The sequence below is a fragment of the Mizuhopecten yessoensis genome, unplaced genomic scaffold (genome assembly GCF_002113885.1).
Source record: "Mizuhopecten yessoensis strain PY_sf001 unplaced genomic scaffold, ASM211388v2 scaffold2049, whole genome shotgun sequence".
NCBI classification, from domain to species: domain Eukaryota; kingdom Metazoa; phylum Mollusca; class Bivalvia; order Pectinida; family Pectinidae; genus Mizuhopecten; species Mizuhopecten yessoensis.
This window is the reverse complement of record NW_018404352.1, coordinates 131,570-154,208: the sequence shown is the minus strand read 5'-3', so window position 1 is coordinate 154,208 and position 22,639 is coordinate 131,570. Positions and strand designations below refer to the sequence as shown.

General features: G+C 37.8%; 1 protein-coding gene across 2 annotated transcripts; it reads left to right on the top strand.

The window, feature by feature from the left end:
• The first annotated feature begins 5,354 nt into the window (after positions 1-5,354).
• Positions 5,355-16,740, top strand: LOC110444562. Of its 2 annotated transcripts, none has more exons than XM_021488942.1 (10): positions 5,355-5,397; positions 6,003-6,134; positions 7,797-8,003; positions 8,979-9,027; positions 9,472-9,565; positions 9,848-10,256; positions 11,762-12,136; positions 12,384-12,475; positions 14,718-14,792; positions 15,114-16,740. In XM_021488942.1, exons 1-10 carry the CDS (start codon positions 5,361-5,363, stop codon positions 15,159-15,161), a joined length of 1,518 nt encoding a protein of 505 aa, XP_021344617.1. In that variant the 5' UTR covers positions 5,355-5,360; the 3' UTR covers positions 15,162-16,740. The 2 variants fall into 2 exon arrangements, with proteins under 2 accessions (XP_021344617.1, XP_021344609.1); XM_021488934.1 differs by lacking the exon at positions 5,355-5,397 and adding an exon at positions 5,842-5,911.
• Positions 16,741-22,639: the final 5,899 nt, after the last annotated feature.

Below are 22,639 nucleotides of genomic sequence, written 5' to 3'. Positions count from 1 at the left end.
ACGGAAACCTCCTCTTATTTTCGTTTAGTGCAATTGAGACACAAACAAAATGTTAGCAAAGGGAAATAACTGGTACAAGTTTTTCACGTTTTACAAAAATCTCTAACCAGATATCTAAAACTTTTCAAAGCAATTTACTCTTAATTCAATTCAAAAGTAAGATTTTTTGCGACATCAATACAATTGCATACTGAGTAAAATACATACTATCTGAAGGGGGATATTTGTTTAATATGTAAAATAAAAAACTATTCACAAATAATTTCTTTTGTGTGTTTACGTGTGCATTTGACTCCGTTAAATATCAACGGTTACAATGTCACCCGAAAATAAAACAGAGCGAGGCTTGTGAGTATTAGATTATAATGAACTGCGAAGCTCGCGTACATTCACAGAAAAATTTCTTCTACTTTCCCGATTTACGAAATTGGTTCCAAATCTCAACATATCTACAGACGTTCGAAATACTGTAGTTTAATTTTAGGTCGACATTAGTATGTATATATGATATTGAACTATGAATACTTGTGTTTTTAATGTAAATATTTATTTTAACATTCCAATATAAATGACTATGTAATGGGAGGTGAACTGTCTCAGCCGTTCGTTACCGTTTTTAAGATGATTTTTTTTTAAATATTGTGTTTTGCCGAAGTCCTCTGTTGTCCATCGTGTATTTTGGAATATATGAATATGTGATATTGTAAAGGTTGATGCCTTTTTAAATAAATAACGTAATCTTCATAAAACCGATATAAAGAATCTGTCGTAAAGCAAACCTATTTAATAAAAAAACCTAAAATAACCAGTTAAATACCAATAGTGTGAAAGGCGAACCCGGAAGTGCTATGATTGTTGTTTTCAGGTAATGTTCAGTCAATTGGAGTTATCGTTCTTATCATGTGCTTTTAAACTGCCTGGCAATGCTATATTAAACAATAGCCGATTAAACAACTTTTATTTCAGTTCGGCAAAATTGATATGATCAGATGAACGTTAAGCCTTGATAATTTCTCAGTGATTCGAGAAAATATAACAAGTGCTGCTTTAAACATACCTAAAGTGTTGATATTTCGGGAGAGGGTGTGAGTAAAAGGGTCACGTGGTCTTAAACCCTTACCTACTCATATACTTTTTTGTTCAAATAATCCATAATTGTTCAAAGGCTAATATCATCCATGCCTTTTAATCCAGCTTTTCAAAAACCAAACAATCTGAGATTGTATTGAACCAGCATGGTATCGTTCGTATTATAGTTCATGTTGCTGTCACTCAACACGAAATAGAGTCTTAGCGGAGCTATAGAAACGGGAGATAATAACATTATGGTCTTAAATACCTATCTACTCATATACATTTTGTTCAAATAGTACAACTAATCTCTATCATTTTATATGACTATTTCCGGGTTACAATCCCTTGTTTCTCTCCCTCTATCGTAGTCTCGTTCAACCAGACTCTTGTTGTCTGCGCAAGCTTCGCCGAACAGAGAATTAAAAGTGACCAAGCGTCTGGTTGAACGAGACGACCCATGTCTTAATGCTGTACTTTTGGATATAGGATATCAAAATAACGATATTATGTTTTCTTGAACAATATATACCGTAATGCTCTGATCAATAAAAAAAATGATTTTGTGATCAGAATTTAATTTCTAACCGCTGTATTACTTTTGTGCGTGTGTACTCCTGTTTACGTCCTCCATACTCCATGGGGTTACGCCCACTTTCGCTCTCTATCCAGCGTAAGTGGGCGTAAACCTTGGAGTATCGAGGGTGAGATCAATTTATTAACATAAAACATATATATATATATCTTTATGTTTACCATCCCGTGCTTGTACTTAATCTCTACGATTTACTGATTTGTTGAAATCATTTCCTCTGATATTCAATCCTCATTGTGTCACTTTACCATATTTGAAATATGCATTGATGAAATATATGCTTGATATAATGGACGCATTGTGTGTGGATGTGAGAGAAAATGGACGCAGTATAAATGAATATATGTTCTGTATTTGACCTTAACAATTAAACTGCCGAAGAAAAGTTTATTGTTTTATTATTATCTTTCCGATTTTCACAACGACTATTACGTAGCATAGATGCCTTTTTAACTGTAGAACCTGCAAGAAAAGATCTTTACGAGACGATTGAAATTTAAAATATCATATAGTCATGTGACAATTTTGTTTCACGATAATTTTTCAATCAATATCAGGATTTAAACTCTGAACATATTCACCACACGTGTAATACGCCATAACATGAGTACACAAAGCACGCGTAACACGTCATTACATATGTACACACAGCACGTATAACACGCCATAACATGTGAACCAACAGCACGTGAAACAACCAATACATGTGTCCACACAGCACGCGAACACACCATAATAAATGTACACACATCACGCGAACACACCATAATAAATGTAAACCAACACGTGTGACACGCCAATACATGTGTACACACAGCACGTGTAACACGCAATAACATGTGTACACACAGCACGTGTAACACGTCATTACATGTGTACCACAGCACGTGAAACACGTCATTACATGTGTACACACAGCACGTGTAACACGTCATTACATGTGTACTCGAAGCACGTGTAACACGTCATTACATGTGAACATACAGCACGTGTAAAACGCAATAACATGTGTACACACAGCACGTGTGACACGCCTTAACATGTGTACATACAGCACGTGTAACATGCCTAAACATGTGTACGCACAGCACGTGTAACACGCCTTAACATATGTTCACACAGCACGTGTAACACGCAATAACATGTGTACATACAGCACGTGTAACACGCAATAACATGTGTACATACAGCGCGTGTAACACGCGATAACATGTGTACATATAGCACGTGTAACACGCAATAACATGTGTCCATACAGCACGCGTAACACGCAATAACATGTGTACATACAGAACGTGTAACACGCAATAACATGTGTACATACCGCACGTGTAACACGCAATAACATGTGTACACACAGCACGTGTAACACGTCATTACATGTGTACTCGAAGCACGTGTAACACGTCATTACATGTGAACATACAGCACGTGTAAAACGCAATAACATGTGTACACACAGCACGTGTAACACGTCATTACATGTGTACCACAGCACGTGAAACACGTCATTACATGTGTACACACAGCACGTGTAACATGCCATAACATGTGTACATACAGAACGTGTAACACACAAAAACAGGTGTACATACAGCACGTGTAACACGCCTTAACATATGTTCACACAGCACGTGTAACACGCCTTAACATATGTTCACACAGCACGTGTAACACGCAATAACATGTGTACATATAGCACGTGTAACATGCCATAGCATTTGTGTACATACAGCACGTGTAATATGCCATCACATGTGTACATACAGCACGTGTAACACGCAATAATATGTGTACACACAGCACGTGTAACATGCCATTACATGTGTACTCACAGCACGTGCAACACGTCATTACATGTATACACACAGCATGCAAACATGCCATAACATGTGTACACACAACACGTGTATCGCACCAAAACATGCGTACTCTCAACACGTGAAACAGGCTATAACATGTACACATGCAACACGTGAAACACACCATAACATGTGTACACGTAGCACGTGAAACAAGCCATAACTTGTGTACACACAACACGTTGAACACGCCATAAAATGTGTACACAGCAAGTCTAATACGCCGTAACATGTGTACACACAACACGTAACACGCCGTAAGATGTGTTCGCATGACACGTGTAACACACCATTATATGTGAACAAACATCACGTGTAACACACCATCACATGTGCACACACAGCACGTGTAACACGCAATAACATGTGTACACGCAACGTGTGTAAAACGCCATAACATGTTTACCCACAGAACCTGTAACACGCCATAACATGCGTTCACAAAAAACGTGTACATGTAACACGCCATAACATATGTATACATAATATGTGAAAAACGCCATAACCTGTGTATACACAACACGTGTAACACGCCATAACATGCGTACACACAACATGTGTAAAATGCCATTATATGTTTACGAACATCACGTGCATCCTTCAATTCAAGTGATATAAGGGAAGCTACTCCCCCTAAAATACGTCTGTACAGAACTGATTTTGCTGAAATATCTCTTATGTTTTAATTTTTACATCATGACCAATAGCCATAGCATTATCTATGATATTACAAATTAAAATTTACAATTACATTGATACTGTTCATGGGTTGTCTATTTAATTGTGACTGATCTAAATGTAATTAGTGTGAACTTTGATATACAACGCACGTGCAAATCGTTCTCACTGCATTAAGCCCTTTCCGATATCATATTGACTAGATTTAAAGCCACGCTACCTACTATGATAAACGTATCAATAACCAGCAGAGATACATTGTACAGTGCTACATACACCACGTCCTATCACAGTGGACGTGTTTTAGAAGAATATACCAGGACATTCTATCTTAGTCCCTGCATGTAGGGCGTAAGAATTGTACCTGCTTCCCCCATTGCATGATCGCAAGGGGCGACTAAATTTGGGATCTTATCTTTTCCTTCTTTCTAAAAAAAAAATTCTTCCTGAAGTCTCCCTTGACAATGCCTCACTTTTGGCCTTTAGTTTAGCTTTCGCCCCTGTGAGGAAGGCTTTGGGTTCTGTCCCCTGGCCGAGATATACCAGAGTCTGTAAAAATGGTAGTTTCTACTCCTGCTTAACTCTCAGCAATTTAGGAGTGGGACGACTGGTTCGTCCATTGTCAGTATAATGTGACCGGGTGGGGTGTCCTACTAGGGCCGTTTTCGTTTAAGCGGTTGAACCGGTCGGACCACAGTTGTTCGTTTATTAAATCAGGTCGGACCTTATCTGAAGCTACTTTCAGGCGAGCCGTGACAAAGTCTTGCAAGGCCTGCATAAACATTTGCAGGTCCGCCAGGATTGATACCCGAATTTGTTACATTTAAAAATGGACAAACCGGTCACAACGGTTCCGCATAAACGAACAGACCCCAGGTGTTTTCGACAGTATGTATCAGTGAGGTAGCACTATAAAGTCGACATCAGTTCCGCGCTATCACAAGGAGACAACCACGAACATATCGCAGCCTCCCAAAACACACACGCATAAGCTACACGCATGCACCTTGCACACAGGGATGGCCGTCCTTAAATGACCATAGCTGTTGATAGGACGCTAAACAATTCTAAACCATACCAAACCAAACATTCCATCTTAACCTGCCTTGCTCGGTGGAATAAGAATTCACACACGACGATCCCAAAGATTGATAATGGCGCGGGAACATGCTGAGATTGATGTTGATGACGGTAAGTAACACAACATGTGTTTACAAATGTTGTGATATAAATTTGTACATATGTTGTGTGTTAACGTTTAAATTAACGGGGTGGTTATTGATTAACTGGTTTTCATAGGTTCTTTCTTTTTTGTATTGTTTGGTACAACGGCCTGAACAGATCAGCTGTCACCTCTAGAAATCGAAATGTTCTTAAAACCAGTTAAAATAGCATAACATGATATTGTGTATTTACACCCATCGGAAGAGAATAGATTTAATTAATTACTAAGCTTGATGAATAATTAAAACTAATATAATTATTGAATTAATAATGTAGTTTATAAAAACCAACGTCATAATTAATCATTTTTAATTACGTACGATTATCTCTGATGTTTTTGGGCTGCTTGGGTTCCAAGCCGATATCCGCTTCTAAAATACAAGAAATTATATTGCTCAGGGTCACGTTCCGCACGGGTACATTACCCTAACATACACGACTGTCATGGCGCGGGAACATGCTGACCACGATATTGATGACGGTATGTAACGCTACGTGTATTACCACGTCCGTGTTGTCAATTATAACATGTTATGTGTTACTGAGGGACTGGGTTATATATATATTTACAGATATTGTTTGTCGCGCTAACAGCTTGTTGGACCTGCTGGGACCACGGTGTACACCCGTGAAGGACGTAGAGGACATCAGCGCCGAGCACTTCGTTCTCCTGTATCATCACGTGACGGACCAAATCGTACCAGGTACTAAACAGCATACTGTATCCTAATATTGCAGCTGCATATGTACAATGTTCTGTTTCTGTATACAAATTAATATGCTATTCACAATTGACTACAGATAGTTTGTCCAATCACCAGTATATATAGATCGCTGTAATTTTAATTCTGTCATAACGGTATATGTATAATAATGTATCGGTCATGTGTATAGATGAAATTGATCCTTACCATATTTGTCCAATTTCTTGTTAAACAGAAAAAAAAATTATAACAGGACTCTTCATTCGCTGGTTCGAGGCTTTCTAAAGGTGAAATTTTTAACACAATTTTGTTTTTCCCTATCCCCAAAGACAGGATTTTTTTGCTCTCTCATAATTTAGCATGTATTGACACGTGGAGGTTTCCGGACTTGAGCAGGACTGGTCAAAGACATACAATTAAGCATGACCGTGGCAATATCAGTCCGCTTATATTGTTGTCTACTGGACAAAATAAGAATATCATAATTATTAAACTTTGATTTATGTATAAATGATCAAACTATTCTTCCATGAATCAAATTTATTTACCAATACAACAGTACAAAACTGTCAGCTGCACAGGATTACAAAACATAACTGTAATTGTCACTTCCGGGTCAGCACGTGCAGCTTGACCCTCTTCGATGTAGACGGACAAATATTGTGGATAAAATCGTGTCGTTAAGCGGTAATGATAGGATTCCGGTTGAAATATCTTTAATGTATGTGCTTGTTTTGGAAATAAAACTTAGGTATGAAGATACATAACGGTAGCGATTTATGCTTTTCCGCATATTTTTTTTATTTAAATGCGGAAAAAACATTGAATCAATTTTCCTGAACTGTGAACAAAAGCATTTAGTCAAGTAGTCAGAGTTCTTGAATGTGTGTTAGGCCCCTATTAATTGAAATATATTCAGAAACAATCCGAATATTTATCAATGTTGAAATGAATTTGAATATCATCATTTCATGGACGGCCGTTATTTCTATTCAGTAAGATCAGTGAGAACTGTTTCAAGACAGATCCTTAAGTTGCTCTGTCTGTCGTCCGTTAACATTTTACTTTTCAACTTAAACTGAAATACTCCTGAAGAAAATTTCATTGATTTCTGAGAAATTGCTTTTTTTTTAGGCCGACTAGAAATTAAATTTGATCGTAATTTACCACTTAAGTTCTAACTGATAAAAAAAAAAGCAAATTGGTAGGGATGATCTACTGGTGGTAGTACCATTGGATGTGATTTTTGGGGTCAATTAAAAATCGAATATGGCCGTCACTGCCGTCATTATCAAATATATGTCATACTTAACAATCTCTACCCAGAGTTGTCGTTCTTTACACTCACTCATTTACACAAGGACAGACAACTCTGGGTAGAGTTTGATACTTGAAACCCGACTTCTAATGGGCTGACAAAACTAAAAATTGTTATTGATGATCAACTGACGGCCCTGAGAAATCGTTGGTATGTTTCAACCACAATACATTACTTTAGTGCAACTCGGGTGATCGTTAAATCCTATATGGACCTCTTGTTTTTAGTTCATTAAAGAAATCATCTCGCCCATCGTAGCTATGGAAAGGAACTGCCTGATGGGTACATGTGTACCTACACATTTTCATACGTTATTACAATTGTCATAACCTCTGTCTGTTCAGGCTCGGCAGTTATCAATTCTAAGCGAGATGGCGCCAAATTCGTTCAATTTATCATCGACTCGTTGGCAGACGACATTTTCGGCATTCCGATGGACCACATGGCTGGCACAGGAATTGTTTCCGGAAACAGGAGAATGATTGCGGATCTGCTGGAAATCTTCAGTAGCATCATGCTTCCGGAACAGACAAACGAGGAGATAACAGACGGTACGTTTGTCTTACTGATCAACAGGGGACGATGGTATTTAGGATTTCAAAACTTTTAGAGTGTATAGCATCGCAATAAAACTATTCATTGTTGATTAATTTCATAAAATAACTACAATCTTATTGGTCGAGACATTCTTGATGTCTGTTTTATTAGCCTCGGGATTGTACATTAAAATCTGTTGGAAACCATTTTTTTTTATTAGAATGTTTCTTTTGATACAGCTTATTCAGATGAGAATAGTCTCAGTTGAACAATTTAGTGAGTTAAAAAAGTAATGAAAATAAAAAAGATCGATTTGATATCTTGAGTATCGGCGATGACATCGCTACAAGTTCTCCTATACATCGATTATATTATTTACTATAAGCCTTTGATCACAATGCGATTATACCACGCGACAAACTACGTTGTATTTCATCACTGAATGTACTATTGATACATGTCTCAATTTTAGTGCCAATTCAATTCAATTGTGCAACCAAACCAAATTGCACATTTTGCAATGGCGGAGAACTTATACAATCGATTCAGTTCTATACGTAATAAATACAAATTTATAAAATTGTTATAAGTTGGGGGGAAAGTTGAGCTTCTCCGAAGGAAACTAATTAGCGGACTCCTATGAAGCATAATTTAATTGTTTATGGAATAATACAAATAAGCCTTTCATTAACCAAATTTCTAGGAATACAACCTCAAAATGTAGGTTTGGTATGTTTGGTTTGGTTTTATTTTGTTTAACGTCCTATAAACATCTAAGGTCAAGAACGTTCCTCCGTGTGTGTTGTGTAAGCGTGCAATTGTGTATGCATGCTGGAGACAGGGTTTGTTGGTGTATTTGCCTCCTTGTGATACGCGAATCTGATGCCGACTTTATAATGCTATCTCATTGAAACACAGTTTGAAAATAACACGTATTTTGCATTAGCCGTTGGTAAGATAAAATTATGACAACCGATTTTGTTTTGTAGGAAATCTCGACCAGACAAATTCATTGGATGGCTTATCTGGTCCGATGAGGTATGACGCTTAAACCTTCCGAATTGCACCATGCCCCGCGAACAATATTTTGATAAAGGACAATGTCATTAATGATTGCTGATATTCTTATTTATTGTCAGGTCCAATCATCGCTATGTGTAAAAAAGGTACCATCAAATTAAATTATATGTTATAAAAACGGTTCTATTAAAATAAATCGTTAAATCATTTCCTATAGATATACTCTATATATATCCCATGCACGTAATGGATATTATGCTGCTACAAGGAACTTTATCCTTAGTATCAAAATGAAAAACGAATACCTGGTCATTTAAAGTAATAATTCTGAACAAGTAAATCTTCGTGATAATATCACGAGTAAAACAAAATAATTTCCCTTAGTGGAACTCTTCTTCGAAATTTTAACTTGTGAAGTGGTACTCTTGACCTTAACGTACAACATTTTGTTTGTATATGCAGGGAAGTCCTTCGCTCTCTCCAGGATGACGTGGAGTTCCTGGCGAGGTCGGCTATGCTACAAAGCACAAAACGCGCGGCCATACACAAAGCTAAAGTAAGAGTTCAATGTCCTTGGATAGAGGTCAAATACGAAGTAATATCTGAAAGTTAAACACATCGTCTACATTCAGTTCAATAGAAGCATGCCGTCCGTATGTCCATCTGTCCGTCGGATTATGCTTCATTGTGTATTTATGTTTTATGCATTTAGTATGGTGTCAGTAGCGTTGATATTCTCGTTTGCAATTCTGTATCGCCAGCAAATCCATTTAAAGATGCAGTATCCCATTCTGATAGCTACGGTACTTTTCTTGTTTTCCTTATTCTACATTATCAGGACGTACATACCCAGACCACGCCCACCTCCGTGACATCGTCGATCACCAGTCCAATATTATGGAAGGACGTCTTCCGGAAAACATCACAGCGGAGTAGTTTTGGGGACAAACGGCAATCCCAAAGTCAAGCAAATCCAATTTCGAGAAGCACAAGTAAATATCTGACACAGAGTTATCGCCCAGGTAAAACAATGTCAACTCCAAAATATGGCAACACGATGTCAAAGTCTACCAGCTGTCTTTCCAGACGTACAGTACAAGGGACTACCAGACCCGGGACACGGGCGGCGGCTGTGTCTAGGACTACCCCAACCACAAGCCCGGAAGTACAGAGCGGTCTGTGCAGGCAACGAGAACAAAGGAGAGAACGTGGTACTCTGATGAAACGGAAGGATTTAAACAAAGAAGGTATTTATATTTAAGTTAAGAAAAGTTCAAAAAAAACCAAGCACGGTGTCCGCTCGATATATCGAGTTAACTTCACTTTATAGATAGGTTAATTACCACAAAGGCTCAGAAAAGATAGACAGCAGATTTTAAATGTATGAGTTAATATCATTGTGTAAAAATATTAAAAGTCGAAGAGGCATAAACAAAATTTATATTTGGAACAAAAATACTGTGAAAACCATGTTGAAATGTTAAGTGGGATATTGTATACAAAAGTGGCAGCTGTGATCACACACGTTATGAGATACAGTGTATATAACACATACGAATATATGGTAATCTCATGTGTAAGGAGACGCAGATAGATACAATGTATCTTTTATTCACCTTTCCTCTCTTTCCATTAGGGCTGTCTGTCCCCTCAGGTAGGGCGTAAGAATTGTCCCTTCTGCCCCCATTGCATGATCGTAAGAGGCGACTAAATTCTCTTCTTTCTAAACAACCTTCTTCTTCCTAATGTCTCCCTTGACAATGCCTCATTTTAGGCTTTCAGTTTAGCGTTCGCCCCTGTATTCGCGGCTTTGGGTTCTGTCCCCTAGCCGAGACATACCAGAGTCTATAAACATGGTAGTTTCTAATCCTGCTTAACGCTCAGCAATTTAGGATTGGGACGACTGGTTTGCCCTTTGTCAGTATAATGTGACCGGGTGGGGTGTACTGCTGGGTGTCTTCGGCAGTGTGTTTCAGTGGGGAAGCACTTTGAAGTCGGCATCAGTTCAGCTCTATCACAAGGAGACAAACACGAACATATCGCAGTCTCCCAAACACACACACGCATACACGTGTTACACGCATGCGTCCTAAGGCCGTCCTTAAATGACCATAGCTGTTGATGGGTCGTTAAACAATACTAAACCAAACCAAACTATAATGGCTGTCACAATACTCCTAGTGTGTATCACGATATATTGCAATACCGAATTAATATATTGCGATACGTATCCCGATATATTAACATTCGTAAGAGTGCCAAATTTAGGAAGAAGTAATTAATCCTATGTATTATGGATCACACACATTTAAGAATTTTTGTCAACCAACCATCGATTACGAAATTCAAACTAATTCCCACCACTATTTATAACCAGTTTAATGGTCATTGGCATCACTGTTAGAATGTGTAGGAATAAAACATCAAGCAGATACATAAAAATAAGATTTTGACAAATATTGCGATACAGCAATATTTCATCTCCGTATTGCGATACAATAAATATATACCTTTGTATTGCGATATAAAGGTTTTACGATATATTGCGGCAATCCTACTTCCTATGCATATTTTTTATACCTTCAATACATTATGTACATTACTTGAAATATAGTATTAGCACAGATATTAAGATACAACATATACGATATTTGGAAGTTTTTAATATACAATGAATATCTGCACAGAGTCAGTTCTACACACTCGTTTCCAATATAAACTGACATTTGAATGTTGTTTGTCGTGTTCACAGACGAGCCTCCTTCACAATTAACGACCCAGGAGCTCATCAATCGCATTTCGTCATCTCTTCATCTGACGTCACTGCTTGAACGCACTCGTTCACCACATGTCCAGCAACAGAGGACGACCCTAGCAACGGATGCCAACAACAATTTACAGCTGATTGACCTGTGTCCGTGTAGAACGGTACGACCATCCGTATCTGAAAGACGAGGATCGAAACCGCAGATCCAGCGACCAATGAAAAAAGTGGTAAAACCAAAGCCCGTTATTAGTTCAAAATTGCGGCGCAAAAGTTCAACCGGAAGTGCGTCATCAATGCATCCGTATTATCAGCACGAGACATTCAAGTCGTCTACGAAAATGTCTGATCAGTTGTGTAAAGGTTTGTTCAGTACATAGACGTTTACGAGTCTTAAAGTGTCTAGTTTAGCATGTTTGATGGTATTGTTATTCCACAGCAAGCATGCAGGATTTTTTGTTCAAAGTCATATATATGTTATCAACATGCAAATATATTATCCACAAAAACATCGGTAAAGAAATAAAGGAATAAAAGTATTTATAAAGGTTAAAAAACAAAAAATATTTCGCTCTCATTAAATTCCTACTGTTGATGTCTTTATTTTCAGATCCGATGTGTTACAAGAAGATGATGAAGCTGACAGATCAAGTGAAATCCATTAGAGAGCGACGACAGGAAATTAATAAGCAAATCACTCAGGTTCGTGTGTCTAATTTTCTCATTAATATCAGATACATAAATATATGGGCATGTGGAGATTACGCCTTGATTTTGGTCTGACGTCTATATATGAGCCCCAGCAGTTCACAGGGACCTTACTTAGAACAATTGTACGGATTGGTTGTTCAGACCTATCCTGGCGTATATATAGGGAGCATTGTTCTTCTGTTGCTTACCATTTTCCAGAAATGGTAAAGAATTTTCAGGCCTGGCAAAAATAACAAGGAACACTTAAAAACCTTATACACCAAAAAGGAAAACTGCATATTAAAAGGTTAGAAACTGTGCATGCATAAGTACATAGCGAAACGTTCAGCTATTATGTACTATAACAAGTTTTGTTTTTACTTCAAATTTTATGGGATAGGCAAGTTTTACGTAGATATTTGAAAGTTTTTGACAAATTAATTGTATGGAATGAGGTTTTCATATCAGGCATATCATGACATTTTGTCTTTAATGTTATTGGAATCGAAACAATTATTCAATATGTGAGGAACAATCATATAATCGTCACAAGAATGGCAAGAGAGCTGATTCTCTCGCCAATTACAACACTGGGTAAACATGCTATCCCCAATATCTGTGCTGACACTGCATGGGTTTGTTACGATGTCTGTGAAACGGTTCACTGTCTGCCCTGATCGTTGGTTTGTTACAATGTCTGTCCTGATAGTTGATATGGTGCAATGTCTGTCCTGATCGTTGGTTTGTAACAATGTCCGTCCTGATCGTTGGTTTCTTACAATGTCTGTCCTGATCGTTGGATTGTTACAATGTCTGTCCTGATCGTTGGGTGTTTACAATGTCTGTCCTGATCGTTAGTTTGTTACAATGTCTGTCCTGATAGTTGATATGTTGCAATGACTGTCTTGAAAGTTGATATGTTACAATGTCTGTCCTGAACGTTGGTTTGTTACAATGTCTGTGAAACGGTTCACTGTCTGCCCTGATCGTTGGTTTGTTACAATTTCCGTCCTGATCGTTGGTTTGTTACAGTGTCTGTCCTGATCGTTGGTTTGTTCCAATGTCTGTCCTGATCGTTGGTTTGTAACAATGTCCGTCCTGCTCGTTGGTTTGTTACAATGTCTGTTCTGATCGTTGGTTTGTTACAATGGCTGTCCTGATCGTTGGTTTGTTACTATGTCTGTCCTGATCGTTGGTTTTTTACAATGTCTGTCCTGATCGTTAGTTTGTTACAATGTCTGTCCAGATCGTTGGTTTGTTACAATGTCTTTCCTGATCGTTGGTTTGTTACAATGTCTGCCCTGATCGTTGGTTTGTTGCAATGTCTGTCCTGGTCGTTGGTTTGTTACAATGTCTGTGCAACGGTTCACTGTCTGCTCTGATCGTTGGTTTGTTACAATGTCCTTCCTGATTGTTGGTTTGTTACAATGTCTGTCATGATAGTTGATCTGTTGCAATGTCTGTCCTGATCGTTGGTATGTTACAATGTCTGTCCTGATAGTTGATATGTTACAAGGTCCGTCCTGATCGTTGGTTTGTTACAGTGTCTGTCCTGATCGTTGGTTTGTTCCAATGTCCGTCCTGATCGTTGGTTTCTTACAATGTCTGTCCTGATCGTTAGTTTGTTACAATGTCTGTCCTGATAGTTGATATGTTGCAATGTCTGTCCTGATAGTTGGTTTGTTACAATGTCTGTCATGATAGTTGATCTGTTGCAATGTCTGTCCTGATCGTTGGTATGTTACAATGTCTGTCCTGATAGTTGATATGTTACAATGTCCGTCCTGATCGTTGCTTTGTTACAATGTCTGTCCTGATCTTTGATATGTTGCAATGTCTGTCCTGAACGTTGATATGTTACAATGTCTGTCCTGATAGTTGATATGGTGCAATGTCTGTCCTGATCGTTGGTTTATTACAATGTCTGTCCTGATCGTTGATATGTTGCTATGTCTGTCCTGATCGTTGGTTTGTTACTATGTCTGTCCTGATCGTTGGTTTATTACAATGTCTGTCCTGATCGTTGGTTTGTTCCAATGTCTGTCCTGATCGTTGATATGTTGCAATGTCTGTCCTGAAAGTTGATATGTTACAATGTCTGTCCTGATCGTTGATATGTTGCAATGTCTGTCTTGAAAGTTGATATGTTACAATGTCTGTCCTGATCGTTGGTTTGTTACAATGTCTGTCCTGATAGTTAATATGTTACAATGCCTGTCCTAATCGTCGGTAAAATAATTAACACTCTCTGTAGTTACAACAGGAGAACAACAGTCTGCAGCAGTTAGAGGATCTCATCATTAAGGAGATCAGATTGACCAAAGCCATCGTGAGTTTCTATTTTTTTAAATCTCGTCCAAACTGTTATTTTAAAACACAAACATGACAATTGCAAGAAAATTACATAACACCTGCTACAAAAATTAATGATAGCATTACGTTTACTAGGAGAGATTTGCAAACATTACTCCCCATGCCACCTCTGTTTCATTTGTGCTTTAATCGACACCCCATTACCCCCACCCCTCACCCTCACCCCACCTCCTCCTTCTTAACAAAAATATCGGCTCTGTGTCTCACACAATCATTATGTTTATATTTTGAAGGCATCTATCATTAATTACCATGTAATTGTTTATTCTATTTCCAGGAAGACAGAAAACGCCAACCTCGGGCTCGGGGTATATCTGTGCTTTAAAGTGACATCATGTTAAATAGTTGATCAACAGATCTGATGCAGAATCAACGTCCATATACCACACTGGTAAATTTAAGTGGATACTTCCAAAAGGAAACGGAGAAGTTGATGATTCTAACAAGGAGCATGAAGCATGAAGCACGAGCATGTACTTTCTTCAAAAAATATTGAACTCAAAGGTACTTCAACTTAAGAAAACACTGAAAATCATACTTAAGAATATCAACTTTATTTATTTAACAACAATTATAAAACAATTATTTTTTCAACTTATATTACTCACTCTTGTTGGCCGAATGTTAGTGGCAGGGGGTCTTAGTGTGGGATGAAACCAGAGGACCAGGTGAAACCCCACGTGGTCGGGCAGACGACCCCATACCTTTTCACGTCCAATCGGTGAATCGAACCCCGGCTGCCTTGTGAAAGGCGAAAGCGTTATTTACTGCGCCAACCGGCCAGTTCATTACTTCCAGCATGAAATATCAAAGGCGATATTGAAACCGAAAATAAGAACTAGAATAATTGGAGCATTGCATTTAACAATGGCGATGTCGGGACAACTAAAGAGAATACATGAGGGAGAAGATTGTTTTGTTACAGGAATGGAACAATGATCAGGTTTCCTACCACATGTATTGTGTATAGCTATAATGTGTCTGATCGATGCATGTTGTACACATCTGCAGGAAAAACTCTTCAGTTTACAAATATATGATGTTTCTCCACATCTGAGAAAAGTTATATCTTACATGCTGTGTGGTTTCCGTGTTGCATCTTGACAATCTTCCTTTAGAAATGGGAGTTACCTCCCCTACACAACATTTCCTCGAAAAATATTTTGCTCTTTCCGTCTATGCGAACGACTATCGAATCTTGCCCTATTTTTCGGCAGTGCCGTTTATTATCGACTAAAGTTGTTAAGTATGAAATCCACACCATGTTTATTATGCACTAGGTGGTGCTACGGGTAGGATTGCTTATAAAAACACCGATTTTAGGCAAGAGCGAAGCGGATTTGAGTTTATAAATGGGCTGGGAATAATAGACGTTTCCATGCCAAATAACTTCCGCTATACGACCTAAATGTTCATAACATACACCATCCATCTTTTCTGAAAGTACCAAATTATTTCAGTAATTGGAACAGAAAAGTCAGTGTATTAAAACGCGTGTAGTCTCCCGCTGTTTAAAAGAGAGAAAAGGTACTCCTTAATTATACATGTAGTTGCAGTGAAGTGCGTCGTATGAATCTAATGATTCCTTTGTACGCGTAATTACAATTCTTTTTTAATAGTGAGATGCGTAATACAGATGTAAGTTTATAAAACATACAAGAACGAAGTTGTTTAATGTCGCCCACTTTACTTACGTATAAGCTGACATTAGAATTGTTATAATATAAAATATATATATTAGAGTTGTCAACTCGGTCGGACGACAACGAACCGGTTACCAAAATCAATAACGGAATAGTCGGATATTCACATAACCCTTTGGGGAACCCCATGTCTCCCTGGTTTAGACCTACAAATTATCTATATATTTGCGACCAAAATCGGTTAGTTGTGTAATAAAAAAACGGTGTTTAGCTGACATGTTAGTGTTGTTTTTGTACTCTATTGTAAAGATTGACAAAGGCATGACGTCAGCACCATAAAAAACCGGAACAGACTTTAAAAGGTATGGCCAAAATACATAGTTGTTGAATAGGAATTTTTAAGTTGAGTTGATAAGATAATCTGAGGAGTACACACTTGAATGAGCAAGCATGTTTTAAAACGTTTGACGATCACATTTTGTTCTAAAGAACAATACTTCCTCATATAATTTCAAGTACACAGTAGCGCAGCTGTCGAGAAGGCACATAATTTTGTCAAGTGTTTTTTTTTGTCGGTGTTAATTCAAGTAGTTGAAAAATCAAATATGTGTTTTCATTAAAATTAAAGACTATACTATATCCAGGATGTTTTGTATAGGTCTAGTACAAAGTACGAAAAATCAGGTTTTAGTTGGGGGGGGGTTTCAGTCAAAAAAGATCTTGTAATACACAAAAGTGTTATACAACTTTCAAGTTAATTTTGAAAATAATGGCAATGCCACAACGACAAACAAATTTGTTGTTCTGAAAATTCGAAATATCAAAAGTTCAGACACCCAGTAACAGGATCCCTCTCACAGTGAAACTGTCTCGCCTTCCGAGGTTACTCAAAGTAAAGCGTCATTCTTTAAATCCCATGCCCCATCCTAACCTGACTTTGCCCACATATCTAGGATATCAGTTGGAGGAAGGCTTGGATATTCTCCTTGCACGATGCGAGGACAGCCATCTACCCTGTACGTACTTTGTTTCTAAAGTAATTATGATGATTTAAGTCCGTCTATAACTCTGACTAAATTAGCAGCTATTAGTTGAACCATAAGGACAAGCGGTAGTAGCGGCTTGCATTCCAGAAGGAAAGCAAAACACAAAGTCTATATGCCCTTACCCCGATGTGCAAATCACACTCAACAATTTGCATGATAGGCATGCATTTGTGTCAACAGACAAAGCATTAGATAGTTTAATCTTTGTCTGCTCACACTTTTACATTGTCAGCTTGCAAAAAATAGAATTAAGCATGCTTGATAACCAAGGTAACCCTACCTGTCCACTTTCCAGTTTTTCGAAAACGAAAAACTAGGTAATCACGCTTCTGTATTACAATCTGTCCTAATGCCCATTAATGATAGGGATACGGACCTGCCTCGTTTGTATTTGATTAGGAAATTTTACAAGAATCCTTATACACAACGTTTCATCGTGTGTTCATCTTGTTGCTCAACCAAGTCGTTATGCCATTTTATTATACCATTCTTGGTACAATTTCATTAGGGTTACAGTCGCATTGTGACTGTCTACGCGGTAAGTGGAAGCAATGGAATGACTTTTGACTTTCCGACCCTTTAAACTATACCTTTCCTCATACCAAACGGATGGAACACATTCGTTCTCTTATTATGAGAGCTTTCTTTTCAAAAAGAGTGGCGAACTGCGATATAAGTGTGGGATTGTAAATTGTTTTGGGCCACATTTTGTAAATAACACAACAAAGTAAATGATTGAGTTCCTATTTGACACTATTTTTGATGAGTTCGTTGGCAAAACTTTCCATCGGCGAGCAAACTGTAGGTATTCCTATCGACGACGTGTTGTCTTTAGATAACAGGACAATTATTGACCACATCGTTCTTATGTACCCTCCCGAGCTTGAAGTTAAGAAAATTACGGGCTCTTCAACCTCAGCTGCCTTCCTCGATCTTTACTCATAACATGATAAAAGGAACCTCTTACAAGTACGCTGTATGATAAGCAGGACGATATTGATTTTCGGATCATGAATTTTCCCTTTCTTGAAAGTAACATCACAGCGTCCCCATTTGTAGTTGATTTCACAGATTACGACTGTTGACCGACACACTCACAGCGCAGTGTTTCCGAAGGTGCAGGTTAATGAAGTCTATTGGCAAGTTTGATGGTCGGCATCATAATTTACCTGTAGTAGGGATATAAGCTATTTCTTTGTGCGATATGAAGGCCGATGTTTTTTTATTTTTTATTTTCATTATAGTGGTTTTGTTGACACTTCCCAAATTCTCACGATGAGGACGTAACATAACTTGGAGTTTACCTTGATTTTAATGCCGTGTGCAATCGATGACGCAGAAGACGCTTACTCTTCCGGACCACCTGGTCTTATTATACTTGTATTTTTCAACGGTCTCCATGTCTTTGTTCATATTTCCCCCTCATTTTATCGATCTTGAGTTCACGCAACTAATTTTGTTGACTCTTCGATACCCTCCCTTCAGTAAAAAGTTGAATTTTTATTTTTATTTTTTGGATAACAATTGGTGTTTATAATTACTTTTTAATTGATTTTACAAGATATTGTCAGTGAGAACTAGTTGAAAACTCCTGCTAAAATCGCCATGCAGGGGTTATCGGATTCGTATCATTTGTATATTTAATTATAAAACTCACCGGTATACTTATCAATTGATTGTTTTTAAACTTTTAAACCGTTGGCGTTAAACTAAAAAATCAAAAATCAAAAAAAAATCAGTCAATTGTTCAAGTGCCTACAAAAGATTTATATCCCAGCTATGCCTCTGTGAATGAAAAACTCTGCTCAAACCGGTCCAACCATTTGGATCGTGTTAAACGAAAACGGCGCAGCTGTAGAAAGAAATGTTCGGAATATTGAAAATTGTCTGCAAAACTCGGACAAGGCGTAAAACAGGGCATAGGCACTTGACGCTTTGTTATGTCAGTTGTTTTTTTTTTTTTTTTTTTATATAAGTATACATTTTTTTTCCTCAAAATTATTATCTTAGAATTATCTGAATTAAAAAAGATTTTTTGTGGTGTTTACCGGTATCAGGTAAGTGTCCTACCTACAAATATCCGGTGAAATTCGGAGTGTGGAAGCACGCCGTGATCTTAATAATTGGAGTATATCCTTCAACTATGTATCAATGGAAAGCTGGGAATGTTTTCTGTAAGTTGGACGTTCGTTATCGAAAATGGCTTTCGTATTGTTTTAGATATGTTGATTTTAACGGACTTGGTCAATTTCTGTCAAAATTTGCATCCCTGTAGTTATTTACCTTTTCATTTATTCAGATAATTCTCAGATAATAATTTTGAAAAAAAAAATGTATACTTATATATATATTTTTTTAATCTGACATAACAAAGCGTCAAGTGCCTATGAACAGGGAGACGGCGATAGGCCTAATACGACGGGAACGTCCCACATCCGACCGGTCGCTAAAAAAGTTAAATTTGCAATTATCAAAGAGACATTCAAATGTCAAAGATAGCATTCAAATGTCATCATGGTGATTTGCTTGATGTCCGATTTGTTTGAATACGTAGTTAATTTGTATTGGTTTTTTTACCAATAGATTAGAATGAATAGATGTCAACATTTCTACATCCTCTGCTGTCATGTAACAGCGTTTCTCATTCTTTCGTGAAGGTTCAGGTCAGATTATCTTTTTTTCATTACTAGGGAGGCAATACCCAACTACATTGTATGTAATTTATTGTATATTCTACCACGTCTGTGATGTAACGACGGTTTTCATTGGTTAAAAAGATTGCATTATTGAGCGGTCTTCGTTAATTATTTGTACCAACATTTTCTCACCCTCGTTATATATTCCACCATAATGCACGCACATATGTTGATTATTTCTTAAACATCACCTTGATGTGTATCTAAATACAGTACTTTTAACAACATCACTTATTATTATGTGTTAACGACATCAGTTTTTTCTTCAAAATTAAGGTATTAGCAATTAGTGTAATACTCATAAACCTACCTTAAATCGCCCGTTTTTGCCACCATTATGAATATAACTACATCAGGTGTGTGACGTATGTTCCAGTCTGGAAGTGAGATCTAGGCCGCTTTCGTTTATCGCAATCCAAACGGTTGGACCCGAGTTGTTCGTTTATGAAATAAGGTAGGACCTTGCAATCTGATGTTGCATTCAGGCGAGCCTTCACAAAGCCTTGCAAGGTCTGCTTAAACATTTGCAGGTCCGCCAGGATTTATATCCGAAAATGTTCTTTTTAAAAACAGGGAAACCGGTTGTTCCGCAAAAACCTGACAAGGGAAATTACTCTTAACCAGTAAATCTCGTTTGATTGCGTCATTTCCTAATTATACGAAAAATGTGTCAAAATTAGTAATGATTAACAAATTATTGAGATTTTGTGGTGGTCGCGACAGAGACCAAGGCCGCTTTCGTTTATCGCGATCCAAACGGTTGGACAAAGTTGTTCGTTTATGAAATAAGGTCAGACCTAGTAATCTAATGCTGCTTTCAGGCGAGCCTGGACAAAGCCTTGCAAGGCCTACATAAACATTGGCAGGTCTGCAAGGATTTATCCCCGAAAATATTACATTTTAAAACAAACTAACCGGTTGTTCCGCTTAAACGAACAGGCGAACGAACTATATTGTGATTCTGTCGGGATAAACGCCACACTGACCAGAGTGTCAACATTATTACGACTATGTGGCATACATACCATGTTCTCTAGCGTCTAGACAAGCGATGTTTTGGGGTTTACGTCTCAGAAACAAGAGTGTCTTTAATGTTGAAATTAATTTGGTATAGATGTCTCAAAAAACCGGAAAGTCAAGACTATCAATATTTTTTGGTATACGTCACAGAAACCAAATTGTCTGATTGGTTTGTATTAATCACATGATGGAGAAATAAGACATCGTATCGGCCTCATGCACTCGAGTTTCCTCGGTCATGTTTCCCTTATTCGGAGCCTATCTTGAAGAGCCATCACAACGTAGTTCCGAAAGACTGAAGCAGACGACAGCATTGGCGCCTCATTACCTGATCATCATTACTTTTGTGTTACTGTTTTATTTCGTCATCATGAAATATTAATTGCCTTTGTGGAAGGTTAACACGATTCTGTGTTTCTCCTCGATTAATCATATTTAACTCGGACCTTGCCCTCGTAAACATGATCAACTTCGGAGAAACAAAAAATAGTGTTTTCCCTTAACAAAGGCAATAAAAGAACAGTGTTTACAGTATTGTATGTGGTTTACGTCACAGACACCCAACTATAGGAAGGATTTTTGCAATAAACATCACAAAAACCAGAGCGTCAAGACTATCGACGTTCCGTGCTACGTCACAAAGGGCAGAGTGAGATTGTATGGTAAATGTCGCAGACCCAGTGGGTCCACAATATCCGGGTATATTTCACAGTAATCACATTTGAAAATGGAATAAATGAGCATGTAGTTCGTTGTCCATGATGAGTCTGTAGGGACCTGTTTTTTTTCGTACACCAAATGCAATTCGTCTAACAATATTGTTGTGGTCGTATGCTATGTCGCTTTATCTAAACGGGCACAAGTTTGGAAAGGAAAAACAGCTAGCATGAAAGATTCTGGACAGTATGCTCTATTTCGTTAAACAGATCTATTCATAAAATTGGTGACAATTGGAGCAGACATAAGTTGAATACTGTCTACTGTCCGTCAATAACACGTTATCCAGTTGTCTGTTTTAATGACGTGGCTGATACTAGAACTATAATTCCCGTCCGCTTAGGAAAGAAAATCGATATGGGAAGAACCGGAATGACCTTTTTTCTAAATTAGCACGTTTTAACTTGGCGCACGCCATTACTTTCTACCTCGTTAGGTAGAAGAAGCCGGGAGCGAATACTATTGATTTTCCTGGCCTTTTTTGTGGTACATGATATCGTACCGAAAACCAAGCAAGCAAAGCTTGATCCTCCGAACAGTTCCAATACGTGGCGTTCTCACCCTGTAGGATTTTGGCACACGGGCTTTAGATTTGAATTGCACCACTCCATGAGGACCGGCACCAGACCGCCTCGCCCCGAGAATTTATATAATAGTTCATGTTCAAAGGTCACGGGACAA

Excerpts from the sequence above, each read along its gene's own strand:
- LOC110444562 (XM_021488942.1), top strand. The coding sequence starts at position 5,361 with ATGGCGCGGGAACATGCTGAGATTGATGTTGATGACG. Across the intron at positions 12,476-14,717 it reads TTAATAAGCAAATCACTCAG|TTACAACAGGAGAACAACAG; the intron begins GTTCGTGTGTCT and ends CACTCTCTGTAG. Across the intron at positions 14,793-15,113 it reads TCAGATTGACCAAAGCCATC|GAAGACAGAAAACGCCAACC; the intron begins GTGAGTTTCTAT and ends TTCTATTTCCAG.